The 22,692-nt window shown below is 31.9% G+C and overlaps 1 protein-coding gene across 1 annotated transcript in view; it reads right to left on the bottom strand.

Annotated features, from left to right (window-relative positions):
• The window catches only part of LOC126893426 (uncharacterized), a 111,501-nt gene that overhangs the window by 31,447 nt on the left and 57,362 nt on the right, over positions 1-22,692 (bottom strand). Inside the window, exon 3 of the mRNA XM_050663604.1 lies at positions 8,043-8,191. Coding sequence (XP_050519561.1) covers positions 8,043-8,191 — 149 coding nt within the window. The remainder of the gene's footprint in view (positions 1-8,042; positions 8,192-22,692) is intronic.

Here is a 22,692-nt window from a genome sequence, read left to right as displayed (position 1 = left end):
TTTGTTAATTTTATAAAATAACAGCTTTTGAACTCTGAACTTGACAAATGAGACTTCTCCTTGGTTTGTTTTCATCTAACTTCTTTTCTACACTTGGTCAAACCATAACGGTTTGTTTTTTAAAAGAATTTTTGATAACTTACGTACACGTTAACATTTCACTTCAATATTAATATTTGTAATTTTGAAAATTTAACTTAAAAAAAAAAAAAAATTAGTATCTTCACTTAGAATTAATTTAACCAACACATGGCCTTTTAGCCATTTTCAATTTAATTAATTTTTATTTACATACCAATATAGAGGGCGCATAAATTAGTGGTTCCTTCTTTATCATTTGAATGAATGACAGCGCTCAGCTGTTCACGTGAACTCACAACGGTTTGACGCAGCCATGTTGTAATTTTAAAATAAAAAAAAAAAAGAATTTAGATGTGATAACTTTTAATTTTAAGGGTTTTATACCCAATATCTGTGGCTTTTGCCCAGTATCCATGATTTATCATGTGAGTTTTAACAATTACTCTTCTATGAAGGATTTATAAGAGGACGTAAGTTTTCCCAATCTTTTGTTTGTAAAAAATCTCTTATCTTAAATGTCCTTTTAGGAAGCTCTGATGATGGCACGTTATGTGCTGAAAGTACTTAGCTGATTATTAAAAGTTTTTTCACACACTTTCAATTTCTTTGAGAACATACACCTGTTTGCCGGTTTGACCTTTTTTAGAAGTGTGTACAAGTCATACAGTCTGTTTCAATGCAAATGGAACGGGCTGTGCAGTATTCCACGAAAATAAAAATTACCATAATCAATATAGCCTACCTATTGAATGCTCAATATATACAGCAGAAATGATAGCAGTAATGTTTGCTGTTCAGTATGTACTACTGAATCCAACTAGCAATTGTGTTATATTTACTGACAGTAAAAGCGTGGTGGACAGATTAAGTAACATTCAAACAGTCAAACACATAAACCACATTGAATTGAATATACTTAAAACTCTGTTTGAAATTACACAATTAGGAGTAAATGTAACAATTGCTTGGATTAAGGGTCATTCGGGAATAAAAGGCAATGAAATAGTTGACAATTTTGCTAAATCAGCTTATGTAATCGGAGAAAAAATAAAGAAAAATTTAATTCCAGCTTCAGATATTGATACTTTTAGCAGACAAAAACTTAAAAATAATTGGCAATTGCATTACAGAGAATGTAATACTGGCTCAAATTTTGCTCATTGTAACCCTAGGATATTCTCAAAAAGATGGTTTTACACAGAATATAACAGACATTTTATAAAGACCATTAATCGGCTGAGAGCCAATCATGCTCTTACGCCATATTACATGCATAGAATCGGCTTGTCAGATACTCCCAATTGTACTTGTGGCAAAATCGGAGATCTAACACATGTCATATTAGAATGTCATTTAAACATAAATAACATAAACGACCTATATAAGGAATTAAAAGATTTAAAATGTTTTTTCCCAATAAACCTTAATACTTTAATATTTACAAATGATATGGAAATTCTTCATCTCATTTATAAACATGTTAAATTATGTAAATACAAGTTGTAAACGTAATTTAATAGGCATAATTTGTTAATGTGGTTTAAAAAAATAAAAAAAATATATATAAAAAAACACATAATAAAATAATAACAAAAAAATAATAAATAAAAAAAAAAAAATAGAAACAAACATAAAAAAAAAACAAAGAAGTGTTTCGCACAAATTAAAATATATATTAAAAAAACAGTAAAATAATTAAAAAAAAAACAAAATAAAAAAAAGCTACACAATGTACCAATGTATCTATAAAAATAATATTGTAGAATGTACTTATGTTTATAAGAAATTTATGACTATGAATCTGCAATCAATTACAAACAAGTCTGGCTAATTGGCTCTGCCAAAGCCATTAAAAAAAAAATAGTTAATAATTAGTATAATGTCAGTTGGCCCAAAGTTACATTAAAAACAAAATTAAATTTTACAGAACAGAAATTAAAATTCCCAGTGTGAAATTTAAATGTTTTAATTCGTTAAAAAACATTTTTGAATTTTCATAATAAGGGAAAATATTTTTTAAATAAATAAATTGACACCTACTTGACTTTTAATTACATTTTTTCGAGGTATCCCATTGATGCCAAATAAATCCCATACCTATTTCTTGCAATTTTTGCTTCCGTTCGTTGAAGAACTTAGCAGGATTTTTCCTCAATGCTTTTTTTATTTAGCACCAAGTTTCTATCGAAGACAAGTCAGACTGTTAGAAACCTATTATAGAAGAGACATATCGTGGTGTTCAATCCACTTTAGCTATTTTTAAGGAATGGCAACTTGCGCGTCCTATTAGAAGACGAAATATTAGAAGGCTTACTACTTTTAGAAGACTACACTTAACATCCAGAACAGACAATGTATAAATAATTAATATAGGTAATTCCCATAATAGCCCTGTCGCCAGGGGGGGTACAACGGCCTCGTTAATTCAGATGGACTTACCCAAGTTTTTTATATATATTTTGACCCGTAGACTACGAATTTTTTGGGTAACAGTTGATCCGGATGTCGATAAGATTGTTATAGACAAAGAACTTGAGGAATTACATAACAGCGATTTCTCGCAAAACAAAACATCTTTTTGTATTTTTTGGGTCATTTTAAGCAAAAAATATTCCTACAAGTTTTTTCGTAGAATCCATAGTTTTCGAGATAACCGCGGTTGAACTTTCAAAAAATCGAAAAATTGCAATTTTTGAACCCGAATAACTTTTGATTCAAAAATAAAGTAGCAATTCTGCTTACCGCATTTGAAAGTTTAAGTCAAATTATATCGGTTTTGATTATTTGCATTGCTAAAAATTAATTTTTTTATTGTTAAACTAATCTATAAACACATATGTTTCCCGTGCCTAATACATGCGTTTTAACGCATGCTACGTAGAAATTGCCTCGCTTGCACTTGTAGCTACTCTACCTACTCGTTCGATTTTAAATGAGAAATCATAGAAAACATCACTCACATACTAGGTGTTTATAGCTTTGTTTAACAATAAAATAATAAATTTTTAGCAATGCAAATAATCAAAACCGATATAATTTGACTTAAACTTTCAAATGCGGTAAGCAGAATTGCTACTTTATTTTTTAATCAAAAGTTATTCGGGTTCAAAAATTACAATTTTTCGATTTTTTTAAAGTTCAACCGCGGTTATCTCGAAAACTATGCATTCTACGAAAAAACTTGTAGGAATATTTTTTGCTTAAAATGACCCAAAAAATACAAAAAGATGTTTTGTTTTGCGAGAAATCGCTGTAATGTAATTCCTCAAGTTCTTTGTCTATAACAATCTTATCGACATCCGGATCAACTGTTACCCAAAAAATTCGTATTCTGCGGGTCAAAATATATAAAAAAAACTTGGGTAAGTCCATCTGAATTAAGGAGGCCGTTGTACCCCCCCTGGTGACAGGACTATAAGTATTATTATAAATTTCTATTAATCTGTACAGCTTAGGAAAGAATTGTTTTTTGTTTGCACTTTATTACCAAAAATTTAATAAATATATTGAATAATTATCCCTGCCAAATTTCTCAACTAATAGAGACAAAATAATCGAGACTGCAAAATAATATGCGACACCCGTTTCCACAAATCGTAAGCCATCGATAACTGATGGCACTTGGACGTGAGTCAACAAAGAAAAGAACATAAAACTAGATTTGAAACAATAGGGGAGTGCAATTAGAACGAAAACATGCATTGTTTCGGAAAAATTCAAACAAGCTTGTATTTTTCTAAAACTTTTTTTGTTAGTTTATATACTTGTTAAAGTAAAAAGTTCTACTCGCAGACTTGGCCGCTAATTGTTTATTAATTGTTTAAACAATAACAATTGTTTTATATAATTACTTTTAAAAAGATCGTTAAATTAATAATTTTACTTTGATCAAATATGTTTCTATTTTGTTTTTGATTATGCTGAATCTGAATATGGCATTGAAATTTGAAAATTCTTATACAGAAGCTCTTATACAGTATGTATGCGTAGCTAGGAACCACATGGAAAACTTTTTTATTATCAATTTTTTGAAAAAAGTTATTCATCATAAAATGCTCTGGATAGTTAAAAATCTAAAACTAAACCATCAGGTATCAAATTTTATCAATTCTATACGAGTTATGTCAAAAATATGAATTACGTTAAAGAGTACAGTACTTTTATATTCCAGAATATCAAAAAATGATATTATAAAAAGTTGTTTGAAATTAAAAACTATGTTTAAGTATACAATTACATCATTCTAATTGAAAAAAAATTTCAATTTTTTCTCAAATTACGGATTCTTGTTATCATTTTATTACAATTATGATAACTAATTTATTATCACTTTTACGAAAAAAAGGTATACTTCATAAAATGATCTCCATGGTCTAAAATCTAAGATGCAATCATCAGATATCAAACTTTTTTAATTTTATACGAGGTATGTAAAAAATATGAATTTTTCTTAAGAGGTAAGTGCCTTTATTATTCACAATATTTTAATTAGAAAGATGTAATTGAACACTAAAACAATTTTTTTAATTCCAAACAACATTTTTAATAACACTTTTCGATATTGTGAAAGGTTAAGGTACTTTACTCTTGAGTGAAATTCATATTTTTTGACATACCTCGTATAAAATTAATTGAATTTGATATTTGATGATTGCATCATAGATTATAAACGATGCAGAGTATTTTATAAAGAAGAACTTTTTTTCGTAAAACTGATAATAAAAAAATTATCAATAGGTTCCAAGTTACGCAGACATACTGTATAAGAGCTAAAAAAATTTTTTTACTGAACATGTATTATTGTTGAAGCTTATTATTAAATGTATTTTAAGTAAGTTATACAGAAAAAAGTTTTGATCACTTTGTATAAACGTTTTTTTAGCTGGTAATTTTCGGTTTTTGTATTACATTTTTGTTATCTTTCTTAATTTTCTCAAAAAGAAATAGTCTATTTCATTTCTAATGTAAAATAATTCAGTGCATTTTAAAGATTACATCCTAAGATTTAAAAAAGTGATTATAAAACTGTAATAGATCTGTTCAAACTTGAGTAATATCGTCTTAAAATGGTGGTAATTCTATAAAACTACGAAGATTTCAAAAATTACAGTTTTTGAGACGTCATATCATTTGAATTAAATTTTTGAGATTTTTTTTTAATGAAACATTTAGTGAGATTCTTGAAAGGTTGGTTGTGCAAAATTGAGTTTTATAAGAAAAATTGTTTTAGTTACACATTTTTAAATAATTTTTAAACAAAATTCATGTAAGGCTCACTTTCCGCCCACACCGTACTTATGACCATACATTTTATTTCTTTATACTATAACCATAAGATAGCTTAATTATTCTTCTTTCATGTTCAATTTGTAAAATTTTATTTGATCCATCAGTTAAAGAATTATATTAAAATAACTCAACCATGCACTTCGCCGTACGCTAGTTTACAGTGCGCCAATGTTTGTGAGAATGGTGACTTTAGCGTTATAAATAAAAAATTATAGAAGATACAGATTTAATTTTAGAAAAATTCTTTAAATAAGGTTTTTTTGTAACCTTTTCTTAATTTTTTAATGGCCAAGTCAGTTTTTTTCTAAAATTTATATTTTAGGAGTTATTTAAAAAAACATCTAATTTTGTTTTTGATATGTTGTTTATTAAACATTTCTTAACCTTCCGCCGGTAACGTGAACTCTTGTAACATAGTTGGTAACGTCGGTCTACGACACCGACTTTTTTAATAATGAATATCTTAGGTTGTGATCTTCTGTTAATATTTTGATGTGACTAAATGTTTAATATAACTATATTTAAATAACAATATAGTAAGAAATGATCAATATTTATTTATATTCGGGAAAAAAATGGACATTAAAAAAGTGGCTTCTTTTAGATACTAACATAATTGACAAACAATTTACAAAAACATGTCAAGTTTTTGAATACAAAATATCAACAAACATATCGACAAGGGTTGAAATGTCACAAAAAAAATAAAATTATTCAACAAATGTCAAACACAAACTGAAATTATTGTCCGTTTTTTTCTCATTTTTTTGTACACTCCACTGCACCGCACTGTACGGTTTTGGTTCGTAATTAGCAACAATTTCGTCAAAAAGTTGTTGCAACCTGATTTGTTCTCTTTCATAATCAATATTCATATACAACTCTTAAAATTAACATCTATTATTTAAACTGACTATGGACCAAAAACGACAAAAACTTACCGTTAAGTATAACATAAATGCTAACCTCGGTCTCTCACACCGTCAGGTCAAATAACATATGAACTATCCACACTTGGCCACAGATTTTTCAAGACTAAATAGTGTGATGAAAATTTGAAAGCTACCTGGCCGCGGGGACAAAAAAAATGCGCATTTGGGTTTTACCGCGAATAATCCGCTACGTCGGTGTCAGGGACCGTACGTTACCACTCGAAGGTTTGAAATTACAAAAAGTTCTGTCTTGTTTAATTTTTTCCGAAGTGGAAATCTATATGCACTCCCCTACAATTGATGAATACAGAGAGATGAATCAGGAGATAAGAGCGCTAATCATAAAATCTAGGTGGATCTAGATCCACCTTAATCCGGATGGAGTTACTGCAAAGTCCAAATTCTCTATATCAGATTCTCGTATGAACTCCATGGTTTCATGGGCAATAGGAGGTCTGGCGCCATCCTCTTGAAAGACCGCATTTGCAATGGTTTGTAGGTAGGGATGTAAAACTGGTTGCAGTACTTTATCAATATATAGCTAAGCTGTCAGAGAACCGTTAATAGGAACTAGAGATAAACTGCTTCCCAAACATATAGCACTTATGCACATTTATGCGACCATAAGAACCGCTTAAACAAAACCTAGATTCATCTTCTTCTTCTTATTGGGCTGCCTCTTTTCGAATGTTGGCGATCCAAATGGCAATTGTAGCTTTGGAAACTGTTGCACGAAAAATTTCTGCGGATGAGCTGTCAAACCTTCTTCCCAGTTCTTTCAGCCATGAGTTCTAGCGTCTTACTACTGATCTTTTGCCCTGTACTTTACCTTCCAATATGGTTTAAAGTAGTTCATATATTTCCCCTCTCAACACATGGCCCAAGTAGATTAATCACTTAAGCAGATAAAATTCCATTTGCCATTTCAGTTTTGCCAAGTTCTGCACCATTCTGTGGTTTCTGCCTTATACTGTGGTTTTAAAAGTAACACCAAAAGCGGACGGTAAGCTCTGTTCCATCCAAAGTAATGTTTCATTAACTGTTCTTTTTCAGACTATCTTTCCTGTAGCTACAACTAAATCATCTCTTACTTGATCTACACTGTGCCGTCTATTTCTGAGAGCAAGGAGTCTAATATGGCGCAAATCACTACCTTGCAATATTCTAGGACATGGAGACCCTTCATGATGCCGATAAGTTTCATCATTGTACCACCTCCTGTAAACTCTTAACACCGTTATTGGATTAACTTAAAATCTTCGTGAAATTTCCCTTAAACCAAAACCGGCCTCTTTCATGCATACAATACGTCCCTTTTCGAAGAAGCTTAAATGAAAATGACGAAATTATCGACGACCGCGAACTCTTTTTAGTTTTTAAATTTTTTTGGTAAATCAAAAACAATCCAAATGATTAAAAATTATAAATAAACTAAAGTTAAATACACAGAAATAAACTTTATTATCTTTTTTCTTTTTGCAAAAAAAAAGAAAAAATTTCTAAATAAGACTTACCAAGAAATGCTTTTGATCCAAATAAATAACCGTATACAAAGTGTTGCATATTTTTGGCTATCAGTATATTATTTAACTTAGATTATTGTATTCAAAAGAACAAGGGAATTCCTCTCATATCTTAAACCCGGCCCCTTTCAAACTCGAAACTTTCCCACCGAAAATTTAAAAAGCAGCGGCTATAAGTGGTTCAAACGAAAGTTACTAATGCCTTTATTTTACTTACCATATAATCTCAAAGTTCCTTCGGCTTTTCCCAGCGAGTTTGTAGATACGCAGTTATATGTGCCGCTGTCGCTCGACGAAAAAGATCGTATCACCAGCCACATAAAAACCTTGTAGCCGCTTCTTTCTTCTTTTATCGAGTATTTCGATCTGAAAAAGGGGAATAATCGTAAAAATAATGAGAGTGTAACTGTACTTTAAATAAATATACTATAGAAATATGGAACATTCTAAAAGTGGGAAGACAATAAACGGCGCAAACCATATTGAACAATAAAAATGCGTGTATATTTTTTATTTTAAAAGATAGCCCAGTTAGAGGCAAAAAGAATATAATTTAACTTTTAACTAGATTAAATGTTCAAAAGCTAGAATCAGCCAGAAGGTGTTATAATGTTATTTCACTACAGCCAACGGATGTCTCTTCTTTATTTCCCACTTCAAGTGGTTAGCGTACAAAGGTGACAACTACTTCAATGCATATTAACGAAAACGATTTGATAACATCACTTTCTGTACTTTACTCTATCATCATCAATGGTGCTACAGCCCCATGAAAGGGTCTCGATCTTCCCAACTCTATTACGCCAGTCAGTCCTATCTATTGCCAACCGTTGCCAGTTTGCTGCGCCTGTTTTTGTCCCATCCTCATCTACACCATCCTTTCATCTACCTAGTTTTGGCCTACCCCTATTTCTACTTCCCACAGGTTGTGATATAAGGATTCTTCTAAAAGTAATTCTCTTATTTAGTAATTCAGCGTAGACTTGACAGCCTTTATAATTCGCAGGATGAGCGCCCTCACATAGAATACATTTTGCTGGTTTTCCGTCTTCTTTCTTCTTTGCACATTTACGGTACCTAATTGTGTTGTCCAGTACACTTGACACATCTGTATTGTAGTGTGCATTGATTTCATGTATGACCATAATTTTGGCATCTTTTACATTGAATTATGGTTTGTGTCTTCCTGGGGGCTTCAAATCGGTTTACTGCATTTAACAGAGTTCATATTTTATATGTATTATTGTTGTTTTTTTCTAAATCTAAGAAGAAGAGAGCACGTGGTTCATTTGTTGCCCGATTTTTATATTCATTAGGTGTTTAACGCTATGTCCTTGTTTTTAAGACATCTATTATATCCTATTGAGGAGTACTATGATGAAGATTTCTTAGCACAACTCTGTATAGTCTTTCTTCCGGTAATTTGTAGGTGTGCCGTACTATATTGTGAGCATCCAGGGTATTTAAATTATTTTATAACTCTCAACTGTATTTTGTTGAATTTTCAAATTACTGTCCGCTAGTAATTTGTAAGTAAAATTCGCTGTTGCTGATTTTATTAAGCCTAAAAGTTTTTGAACTTCTTTGGTAACTCCGTATAAATAAATGGTGGAATATTTTCCATTTTGACACGATTTAAGCGTCTCGCCTGATCTAAGAAGAAGGAAGAAGAAGAGAAGCAAGGAACCTTCGTTAGCGGTTTCGTTTGTGAATTTACATAAGAAGAGTGTCTGACGAAGCAGGGCTACTGTGATTGTAATCAGACCAATAACAGCCTTCAGAAGTCAGACGAGACTTTGCTATCCAGAGAAGAAATCTCCTTAAAAGCTTTTATTTCCATGGAAACAATGTCCGCCAACACTTTAAAGATATCCCTAGAAGTTTTGTTTTCCAACGATGCGATTTACCAGAAACTTTGGTCACAACGGAAGAAACTTTTAAAATTTCACAAGAACCATTATTTTCTAACGATGTAATCGATGACATCACAGCAGAATTCCTCTCCCCAAACACATAAGTTTCTGGATCAAAACCTTCTACTATCAAGGCGTCCTCTAGTCGTTGTATTAGTTCAGCCTTTTTCCCTACAGACTTAAATTCTTTATCTTACAGTTTCCTGCGTAGATCCGTTACGTTTTAACTAATTTATTGTAGCCATTTTTCACAAAATTTATTTAAATATCTCTTATTTCTGACACCAAATCCACTGTTTTTAAATATTTATTAATATTTTACATATATTTTATCTATACTTAATTTAAATTCAAGATGAAGTAGAAATAAATAAACCAAGATACGTTAAATGCTACTAGGAGCACTCCCGAATCATAATTTACAATGTATATACATTGTAAATCCCAAATCATGATTTCCAAAGTTTATACATTGTAAATTATGATTCGGGAGTGCTCCTGGTAGCATTTAACGTGTCTTAATTTGTTTATTTCTACTGCATCTTGAATTTAAATTTAGTATAGTCTTTATTCTATAGTTTTTAATTTATGTAGAATCTTCTAACACTTATTTTAACATATTTACACTAATAGTAAAACATAATTAATTTATATAATATATATTTTTTACTTGATAGGTACATATACAAATTTATATTTCAGACTGATTATTTACAATTTGTTTGGCTTTTTTATATTGTGCGTCTATACACCAAGCGATTTCTGTCAAGTTATATTGTGCTAAATATATTATAACATAGTTAAACATAAAAATGTATAATATAACTTTATAAAATACGTCCACCGATAGTAGCCATTTCCTAATTATTACATTGACAGTACATATCAACAAATAGGGTAGTCAGGACAGCAAGAGACGGTTCCCCAATAGGAAGCTCAATCAGTGGGAAGACCACGAAAACGATAGAACGACAACTTACTAGAGGCACATTGAAAAAACAGACAGAGTCATGTCTATACAAAAAGAAGAAGAAGAAGATAGTACATATTAATGATATAACACATTGACATACGTGTCACTTAATGTTTTGATTTAACTTGTTTGCAAATGAATCATGACGTTTGTGCAAAGATATAATGGAACAACTATATATTCTTTTTCACCTCATAAGGCAAAACTCATCAATGATGTTTTGAAACGTCTTTGAGTTTCCTCATTTAAGTCATTTCAGAATGTCAATATTTTCTTAAGACCTTAAAAACTTCCCAGTTTGAAATATCGCAAGCAGATCAGAGTTTTTTGTATTCTCGATATTCTGTGATGTCTTTATATGTTTGTCTTTATATTTTTTGAATACAGTAACGTGGTTTTATAATAAAACCAACTACATAAAGCTTCAAAAGCATTTACAAACGATGTGCTACAGATACAAAGAAATTGGAAACCTCTCACTGTCACATTTCCTCAGGAAAAAAAAGATCAGAGACGACCTTTTTATTCAAATTCTCTAAACGAAGTAACTCTTAACGTACACAGAAACTGCATATAAATAACCCTCGTCTTTGATGTTTCCTTTCTACAACACTGAGGAAAATTTTATGAATCATTTCAGGTTTAGTCCGGTATTTTGCCCTGACTGGAAAAATGCAATGCCCGAGGGAGTAAGGGAGTCTTTGGAATTTGTTTTTTTGGTTTTCCTTTCGTCTCATTACAAGTAAGAGTATTATGGTTAATTTATTTGAATTTCTTTATTTATTTGAAATAATATCTTAGGTATAGGTACAATACATTTAAAATCTATTAATGATGGGTATGGTCAAAATATTTATTCTTTAGAAAAACTCGTTTAATTTAGGATTTCCCTTTTCGAGAGTCACTGGTGACAGTTACAATTCTACAAAACATTTTTATTATTAAAAAGTAAAAATTGTCTTACTGTAGAAGGATTAAGACGATCAGTTGGTCACCTTAGCCCACCGCAAATTTAATGAGGTAATCAAAGACAGGCTGCAAGTGTAGTTCCTATTTTCACAATAATTGTTAACAATCAAAATGCTGATTCCATTTTACTTTTTACATATTCAAACAACACTCTTACTTTATATGTAATTTTAAATTTACTGTCCTTGTGGGATCGGCACTCACCGGAGGAACCGCAGACGTTCGGATACAATTAGCGTATCTTTGTAAAGATGATGAAGTCGACTTAACTAAAGTAACAAGACACGTACTCAACAAAGATATCAACTCTACCACGCGAATGGCCATTCGTTGTCGATGTATTAAGCTAAATAAAAAACATAAAAAATAAAGAAAGAAAATAGTTTAAAAAGAGTAAATCTAAAACAAATTGGAATTACGGGGTGAATTGTAGAATAATTTAATTATTATTATAGAATAATTTATCCAATAGAAGCCCTAGGCTGTGTACAACGTGTATTGGAGACCATCGACTGACACGGTGGTCTCTAATAGACGCTAGACGCTGCGTACAGCTTCACGTCGTTAGTCGGGTCTGTATATTTACTACAATAAATTAGTTGCGGTCTGTTATCGTATGCTGAACGCAGCGTGAAACTGCTGTACGTGACTTTCAGGCAGTGGTCACTAACAGACGCCGTACTCTGCGTACACCGTAACGCAGCAGGAGGCGTCTGTATGCTTTATATAATGAATAATGGATGTAGTCTCTATTGGATGTCGAACACAGCGTCTATCTGCTATGAGATACTTCAAATGTTGGACGCAGTGTCTTTGGTTATTTTCGAGCATTGCAGCGTACGGCTGGTATGCGTTTTAACATGGCGAAATGAGTAAATTAATTAATAAAAGAGTAAAAGACATGTTGTTAATTGAGTTGGTCAAAAGTAGCAGGTCAATATATGATGCCAACGATAAAAATTATAAAAATTTTTAAAAACAAACGTTGGGAAAAAATAAGTTAAATGAATAAATGTAAAAAGAAAAGTATTTAAATAGTGTGTAAAATATTTTTTCTACGAGCGTGCAAAGAAGTCTAATTTTCCGCACGCGTTTTAGTTTGGAAAGTTTTACTTTTCCGCATTACTTTTCCGCGCTGAATTTACATACATGTCTTAGTTCGAAGATAACGTATCAAAATTACTAAATATTAGGTAAGTTTAATATAAATAAAGTCAACTTTTTAACAGTTTTATTATTATCAAATACAAAATATGCAATATTAATTATATCTATTTATTATTAACAATGGACTATCTATTATTATTGAACGTACAACTGGTAGCATTGTACAAATTTATGACGTGATTTTTGACAATAATTGCTTTGTTTGACATCGTTGCTCATCATCATTCTCTTTGCTTATCCCTATGCGGGGTGCATCTAAACATTCCGTATAAGTATTTGGACCATAGGAGTTTTCTATTGGTTCGTTGCAGCACGCGGTAATATTTTAACCAATAGGCGGCGAGGTCCCAAACGCATATACGGAATGTTTGTCGGTCCCAAATTCATATACGGAATGTTAAAAATATCGTACACCGAAAAAGATACATTTTTAGAGTCTTTTAAAAGGAGATTGATTTTAAAATACTTGTTACTGTATTATTTCTGTAAATATACTTTGTTTTATTTCCTATTGCATTGTGTTATTTCTCTTTAATTATTGAATAATACAAAAAAAAACGAATAAAGTCCTTTATAAAAGGTATTTATTTAAAATCCCTAAAGGGCTACATCACAGAACTAGTTTTCGATTGGTTGACCTTGACCAATCATTATCAGTGCCTTCCTAAAATGAATATAACCTGATACAATGATGCAAAAGTTTTAAAATTTTGACTGCGGTTAAAAAAAGTTGTAGGTTATACTCACGTGACCTTACCATGCTAACCATCAAAATATACCTAATATTACATATTTTATTTACATATATTACATAAGTACAAATATTTTGGTGGTTAGCATGTAAGATCACGTGAGTATAACCTACAACTTTTTTTAACCGTAATCAAAATTTTAAAACCTTTGCACCATTTTATAAGATTATATTCATCTGAATATAATCACACACACTTATAGGTCTGGATCCCGCGTATGAAAAAAAAGTTGATTAATAGCAAGCTGAAAATTTGTTAATAGCTTAAGGGTGTCTAGTCGGATAAACTTTGATATATTGGAACACTGTAAAAGGGGCAGTTTTAATTGTGGAACAGGTTAAAAATTTGGAACGGTCAGACCACGAAAACGGCACATGTATTTTGTCCGACAGAGCAGACTTAAACTCTCCGAACAGAGCTTAAACTCTCATGCAAAAATCAGACTGCTATTTATCACCTGTCATAATTCCTGTCATTTGACATATTCTACATGTTTCACTCATTAAAACGCCCATTTGGTGATAAATAGCACTCTGATTTTTGCATGAGAGTTTAATCTCTGTTCGAAGAGTTTAAGTCTGTTTTGTCGGACAAAATAAATATGCCGTTTTCGTGGTGTGACCGTTCCAAATTTTTAACCTGTTCCACAATTAAAACTGCCCCTGTTCCAGTGTTCCCATATATCAAAGTTTATCCGACTGGACACCCTTAAGCTATTAACAAATTTTCAGCTTGCTATTAATCAACTTTTTTTTCATACGCGGGATCCAGACCTATAGGTGTGTGTGATTATATTCAGATGAATATAATCTTATAAAATGGTGCAAAGGTTTTAAAATTTTGATTACGGTTAAAAAAAGTTGTAGGTTATACTCACGTGATCTTACATGCTAACCACCAAAATATTTGTAATTATGTAATATGTAAATAAAATTTGTAATATTAGGTATATTTTGATGGTTAGCATGGTAAGGTCACGTGAGTATTACCTACAACTTTTTTTAACCGTAGTCAAAATTTTAAAACCTTTGCATCATTGTATCAGGTTATATTCATTTTAGGAAGGCACTGATAATGATTGGTCAAGGTCAACCAATCGAAAACTAGTTCTGTGATGTAGCCCTTTAGGGATTTTAAATAAATACTTTTTATAAAGGACTTTATTCGTTTTTTTTGTATTATTCAATAATTAAAGAGAAATAACACAATGCAATAGGAAATAAAACAAAATATATTTACAGAAATAATAAAGTAACGAGTATTTTAAAATAAATCTCCTTTTAAAAGACTCTAAAAAAACTTATCTTTTTCGGTGTACGATATTTTTAACATTCCGTATATGAATTTGGGACCGACAAACATTCCGTATATGCGTTTGGGACCTCGCCGCCTATTGGTTAAAATATTACCGCGTGCTGCAACGAACCAATAGAAAACTCCTATGATCCAAATACATATACGGAATGTTTAGATGCATGCGGGGTCGGCTTCCCTAATTGCATTTCTCCACACAATTCTATCTTGGGTCATATCAATGTTAATCCCCTTTACCAACATGTCCTGCCTTATCGTCTTCCCCCAGGTCTTCTTTGGTCTTCCTCTCCTACTTCTTCCAGGAATCTGCACTTCAGCTATTCTTCGTATTGGGTGATTAACGTCTCGACGTTGAACATGACCAAACCATCTTAACCTATGCTCTCTCATTTTGGCATCAATTGGTGCCACACCTAGACTTCCCCTAATATACTCATTTCTAATTTTATCCTTCTTTGTCACTCCACTCATCCATCCAAGCATTCTCATTTCCGCCACATGCATTCGTTGTTCCTCTTTCTTTTTCACTGCCCAACATTCAGTTCCGTACATCATAGCCGGTCTTATGGCTGTTTTATAGAATTTTCCCTTTAGCTTCATTGGAATTTTTCTGTCACACAACACACCACTCGCTTCTTTCCACTTCATCCATCCAGCCCTAATTCTACTGCATGCATCTCCATCTACTTCTCCATTACTCTGTAATAACGATCCTAGGTACTTAAAACTATTGCTTTTCTCAATCATTTCACCATCCAAAGATACCATTTTATTTGTAGTAACTCCATCTTTAAATGAACATTTCTAATACTCTGTTTTTATCCTACTAAGTTTTAAACCTTTTTCCTCCAGAGCTTGTCTCCACTGTTCCAGTTTTTGTTCTAAGTCTCTTTCACTATTTCCTATTAACACTACATCAGCAGCATACATAAGGCACCGTGGAATGCTACCCTGTAGTTTCGCTGTTATCTGGTCCAAAACTAATGAGAATTAATAAGGACTAAGCACCGAGCCTTGGTGCAATCCTACTTTTACCTGAAATTTATCAGTATCTCCCACACCTGTCCTAACACTAGTCGTTACTCCCTCATACATATCTCTCACAATCTTTACATATTCGCCAGGGACTCCTTTCTTATTGAGTGCCCACCACAGAATATCTCGAGGAACTCTATCATATGCTTTCTCAAGATCAATGAATACCATATGAGCTTTGGTCTCTTTATTCCTGTAGTTTTCCATCAGTTGCATTACAATGAAAATTGCATCTGTTTTTGATCTGCCCTGCATATAGCCAAATTGATTATCGGATATTTCGGTTTCTTCACGTATCCGTCTATTAATTACTCTCTCCCATAGTTTCATGGTGTGGCTAAGTAGTTTTATAGCCTTGTAGTTTGTACATTGTTGCATGTCTCCATTGTTTTTGTAGACAGGTACTAATATACTGCTTCTCCATTCGTCTGGCATTTGTCCAACTTCCATAATTCTATTATGTTTGACATCGTTGCTATGACTTTAAAATATTAAAACTATACACCAGGGGTCGGCAACACGTCGATCGCGATCGACCAGTCGATCTAAATACAGCCAACTACTGGGAATTTGCCTTAAAATTTTTTAATTAACATTATTAATCAACACAATTTTTGCTTTGAAACTATAATCCTCATATAGTTTTGTTTCTTAAGACCCTTCTGTTGATAAATGTTTTTTGTTAAACTAGGAGAACTTAAAAGGTTTTTCGTGTAACATGTTTTAGTGAGAGAGAAGGTGTCATGATTTAAGTACAAGCTTAATATTAATATTCTAGCAAAAAGGTTTTAAAACGGAGATTCCATATACAATTTCGAATAATTTAAGAAGATAATGTCACTTTTCTTGCACTCGGGCTAAGTAATGTAACCAAGAAACGGCAGTAGGGTAAAACTTCTAATAATATTGCTACCTATATGTTCGGGACTAAATTGAATCTAATGATATTAAACAAGAACGCTGCAAAAGGTAAAAACAAATATAATACACAAAATGACTTATACTATGAATTTTAAAACTAGTTTATCTGGATCTAGACTGTTAAATTTTTGCTCGTATTTTTCCTCAAAAATTATTTTATGACACTGAATTCTGGTTGTTTATTTAAGTATATACGAAATAGTAAAGGAAACATTGCTGGTGTGAGTTCATCTTAACAGAATATTAAAAAAAAACCAAAAATTTAAAATCTTGGTGGCCAAACTGTGGCTCACGAGCCACATGTGGCTCTTTGAAGGATTATTTGTGGCTTTCAATAAATGTACAATTACTTTTAATTTTTGTGTTTCAAAACGTCTTAAATTAGTGACAAGGAATGTAAAAGACTAAGTGTGGACTTTGACAAGGAGACCCCTTATCACCGTTGCTAGTCAATTTGTCCTTAGAATATGTAATAAGTAAAATATCATCTGATTTGACAGGGGAACTTGCGAATAGCTGATTAAAACTATTGTTTGCGTTTGCTGATGATCTAGGTGCAGCCGTTCATTCTACAAGAGACGTGAGAGAGGTGTTTTCACAACCCGAGGATACAGGTAGTCCGGACCTTCGAATAAATGAAGAGAATACGAAATACATGCTAGTATTCAAAAATCCAAGACCAAGCGTTAGGCAGAACATAACTATCAATGACCACAATTTCGAAGAAGTAAAAGAGTTTAAATATCTAGGGGCGGTAATCGCAGATGACAACCGCATATAAAAAGAGGTCTTCCTCCCTATTATGCTCCCTATAATCATTATTAAGATTTAAGTTACTAACAAGACAATCTAAATTAAGATTATACAACCCAATTATTCGCCCCATGGTTACACATATGGAAGTGAAACATGGATTCAAAATCAGCGGGAAATAAATAAGCTACTGGTTTTTAAAAGGAAAGTTCTCAGAATCATATTGAAAAGCCCCCAAAGAGATGAATTGGCAGGAGAGTGGAGAAGGCGCCGCAAAGTTGAATTGGTGACAGTGGATGGTACTGAAAACATTGTTAGACATACAAAAGCTAAGATAAGATGGGCAGGTTGTGTGGTAAGATTAGAGGAAGACAAAGTGTTAAAGACAACGTTTTTTGAGAGACGGTAGAAGATCAGTAGGCCGTCCTAGAAAAAAATGGAAGGATGATGAAGAATCGAAGTATTCTGAAATAGTAAAGGCTGCTTGTAGAATTATTTACATATTTGAAATTACAATGTGAACCATTTTATTTACTTTAAAATTCGTGAAATCCAAAAACTGAGAGAAAAATTGAATACTTTTTAAATAATTGTTTAATTGCGGCTCGAAAAAATTGAAAATTTTGAAAAATGGTTCGGGCTATCATGGAGCTTGGCCACCCCATATTTTATATACAGTGAGGACGTTTAGGTTGGAACGAATTCATTTTCTAGAGAATGGGGGATTTTGGAGATAAATCCGGAAACAGGTCGATTTTTTTTTGAATTATGATTTTTTGGCATGTGTATCATACTATTGACGTAATCAATTTGGGCGTGATGACGTAACCCATGATTTTTTAAAATGAGAATAGGAATCGTGTACTAGCTCATTTGAAAGGGGATTCAGTTCTCTATTCAGTAATATAAACATTAACATACTTTACCATATAAACTTTACACATAAACAATAAAAACAACATAAACAATATTAACATATTAACATAATCATATACAGGGTATCAAAAAAAAATATTTTTGATTAAATTAATTGACACAAAAAGAAGAATTTAAGCAATTTATTTAATTCAAAATACATTTTACTGCTGTCAGAAAACAGGTAAAAATGTTTGTTTCACAAATTATAAACATTACTTTTCGCTTAAATTTAATGTTTAAACTGCAAATAGACAGGTGGGTGGCAGCTTTAACTTTGAATTTAAGCGAAAAACAATATTTATTTGTCAAATAAACATTTCTTTCTGTTTTCTGACAACCCTAAAATGTACTTTGAATTAAATGAATTACATAAATTCTTCTTTTTGTCTCAATTAATTTAATTAAACAATTTTTTTAGACATCCTGTATAAATAATTATATGTGAACGTTTATATTACTGAATAGATAATTAAACAACCTTAGCTATTTGGGATTTCTCTCCAAAATCGGCCATTCTAAAGAAAATGAATTTATTCCAACCTAAACGTCCTCACTGTATAGTGTAAAGCTTGTTACTATAGTAATGAGTGAGCCTTCATACACGAAAACGTAATAAATATATATTTTTATACCTGCGATACATCATAGTTTATCACAATTATGCCTCGTCGAGCGATATTTTATGGTAGGGGAGTCCAAGCGGGGATTTTTGCAGTTACTCGAGCGCATCAGATTATCACCTTGTACCGTTCGTTAATGGGGGGGGGGGCTGAAAAAAAAATCTATCCCTAGAAAAACTTGAAATCGTCGGATTAACATAAGGTAAGTTAAGTACATGTAAAACAGTGTATATTTCAAAAATCTGACGATTTGAGCGAGGCCTAAGGAAATGGCTGAGTCACAAAGTTTCACAAGAAAAAAGCGAATATTTCACGAAATTAACGACATATCGAAAAACTAAAAAATGCATGCTCAATATTCAAAAATCTATCGAATGATACCAAACACGACCCCTTACTGAGAGGGTGGAGGGAAAATTTAAAATTTTAAATACGAACCCACGAATCCCGCGAAAAGCTGAAAAATACACGTATTCAATATTTTTCAAAAATCTATCGAATGGCACCAAACACGACCCCCCACGGAGGTGGGATTACTTTAAAATCTTAAATAGTAGCCCCCATTTTTTATTGCAGATTTGGATTCTTTACGTAAAAATACTTAACTGTTATTCGAGACTTTTTGTCGAATTATGGATAGATGACGCTATAACCGGAAAAAACGATTGTTGGAAATGGAAACTTAAATTAAAAAATGGAAAGTCACCACTAAAACGAAAAAGTTTATTTTAACTTTTTTTGGTTTTAGAACCTACTCTTCATAACCCAAACGGTACCCATGACGTTTGTTAAACGTCAATTTATTTTTTTACATCTTTTTTATAACAACTTCAGAATAACTGAACCGATTTAATTGATGGATTCGACCGTTACTTGATAGAAGTTCATTTTATCTCACAATAAAACACTGAAAACTTTTGTTTTCTATACTTCCACAAAATCTATTATTTAAAACTAAGTGACTACAGCTGTTTCGACAGAGTGCCTTTCTCAAGTGATATAATTTAGAATGTGTTTGCCTTTTTAAGTCTCTAACTGAAGAGGTTGAGGAGTGTGGAGCTGTTTGTCTCGAGTTGGTCATTCAGAACTATATCTGTATTTTTCAGTTTATTAATTTCCATAGATTCTAAAAAAGATAGCTTAAGGCCTTTATTTTGGATATGCAGAATTTGAAACTCTTCATTGAAAGAATGATTATGATCTAGAAGGTGAAGTGCGTATGTAGAAGTGTCTGTTTTTATATTGTTGAAAGCCCTTTTGTGTTCTGCTCTCCGTTTGTCAAAAGTTCTGCCAGTTTGACCGATGTACGTTTTCGGACAGTCACCACAAGTTAGTTTGTACACACCACTCTGTAGTTGCTTTCTCTTTCGGCTTTTATTGTTCTTAATATATTTGCTTAAGTTGTTAGTTCTGGAAGCTGGTATTATTCCTTTCTTTTTTATGTATCTGGCTATTTTTGTTGTTATCTTGCCAGTATATGCGAGAGAGCAGAAGGTGCTGGGTTCTTTCTGTGGTGGTGGATACACTAATTTCAGGGCTTTCTTATGGAGTTTTTGATTTAAAATTTTGTTAACTGTTTGTTCGTTATAGTCCTTGTTTACTGCTATTTGTTTAATGATGTTTAGTTCTATCTCGAAGTTATTTTTTGTCATGGGAATTTCTGTCAGTCTATGTATCATGCTATGGTAGGCTGCTAATTTGTGTTGTGTAGGATGGGATGATGAATTGTCTATAGTTGTGTCAGTATGGGTAGGTTTATGATATACGGAGAACTCATGTTTGTTGTGTAGTCTGGTAATCGTTACATCTAGAAAGTTTATGGAATTATTCTGTTCTATTTCTATTGTAAACTCAATATTACTATGAAGTGAATTAATGTATGATAGTATCATTATAATATATGATAATGTATATATGATAATATATCATAATGTACTATCATACATTAATTCACTTCAGAGTAATATTGAGTTTACAATAGAAACAGAAGAGAATAATTCCATAAACTTTCTAGATGTAACGATTACCAGACTACACAACAAACATGAGTTCTCCGTATATCATAAACCTACCCATACTGACACAACTATACACAATTCATCATCCCATCCTACACAACACAACTAAGCAGCCTACCATAGCATGATACATAGACTGACAGAAATTCCCATGACAAAAAATGACTTCGAGATAGAACTAAACATCATTAAACAAATAGCAGTAAACAACGGTTATAACGAACAAACAGTTAACAAAATTTTAAATCAAAAACTCCATAAGAAAGCCCTGAAATTAGTGTATCCACCACCACAGAAAGAACCCAGTACCTTCTGCTCTCTCACATATACTGGCAAGATAACAACAAAAATAGCAAGATACATAAAAAAGAAAGGAATAATACCAGCTTTCAGAACTAACAACAACTTAAGCAAATATATTAAGAACAATAAAAACCGAAAGAGAAAGCAGCACTACAGAGTGGTGTGTACAAACTAACTTGTGGTGACTGTCCGAAAACGTACATCGGTCAAACTGGCAGAACTTTTGACAAACGGATAACAGAACACAAAATGGCTTTCAACAATAGAAAAACAGACACTTCTACATACGCACTTCACCTTCTAGATCATAATCATTCTTTCAATGAAGAGTTTCAAATTCTGCATATCCAAAATAAAGGCCTTAAGCTATCTTTTTTAGAATCTATGGAAATTAATAAACTAAACAATACAGATATAATTCTGAATGATAACTCGAGACAAACAGCTCCCCACTCCTCAACCTCTTCAGTTAGAGACTTAAAAAGGCAAACACATTGTAAATTATATCACTTGAGAAAGGCACTCTGCCGAAACAGCTGTAGTCACTTAGTTGTAAATAATAAATTTTGTGGAAGTATAGAAAACAAAAGTTTTCAGTGTTTTATTGTGAGATGGACCGATTTAGCTAATTTCGATTTTGAAACATTTGTAGGAATGCAAGGAGGGTTTAAAAAGTGAGCAAATGTGATGAAATTGTAAAGAAAATACTAAAAACAATATAATAATGTTATTTTCATATACAGTTACAATAAACTCTTTTAGATTGACGTGACTAAAAACTACAGCTATCTTCGCGTCTATTTATTTTTTACATTGTAGTCCAGAGAAATAATTTTTTTTTTGAAAAATCTTTAAGTTATACAAATTAGATAAAATTACATTGAATTGGCCCTCCAAAAATCTTATTATAATATTACAAACGGTTAGGATTTGCCAAATCGGATGGAATATCCACAAAATTGAAAAAATCTTCATCTTTTGCCTCATCTTTTGCTTCAATATTGAGTTGGGTGGTTTCATTGTTTTGTCCTAAATCTTCAGTATCTTCGAAAACCGATAAATTATCGTCAAAGAAACAACTCTTAAAAATATTCGTTCTTTATTTTGTCGAATTCTGTGTTTGGATGAATTGGCACATTGGCAGGCAAAAAACGGATTGTTAAAATATTCAAACTCATGTCAGGTTTATGGACAGGGCGGTTATCAATAAA

Source organism: Diabrotica virgifera, chromosome 1 (genome assembly GCF_917563875.1).
Source record: "Diabrotica virgifera virgifera chromosome 1, PGI_DIABVI_V3a".
Lineage (NCBI taxonomy): Eukaryota > Metazoa > Arthropoda > Insecta > Coleoptera > Chrysomelidae > Diabrotica > Diabrotica virgifera.
The sequence above is the reverse complement of the archived record's forward strand: the minus strand, read 5'-3'. Positions and strand labels throughout refer to the sequence as shown.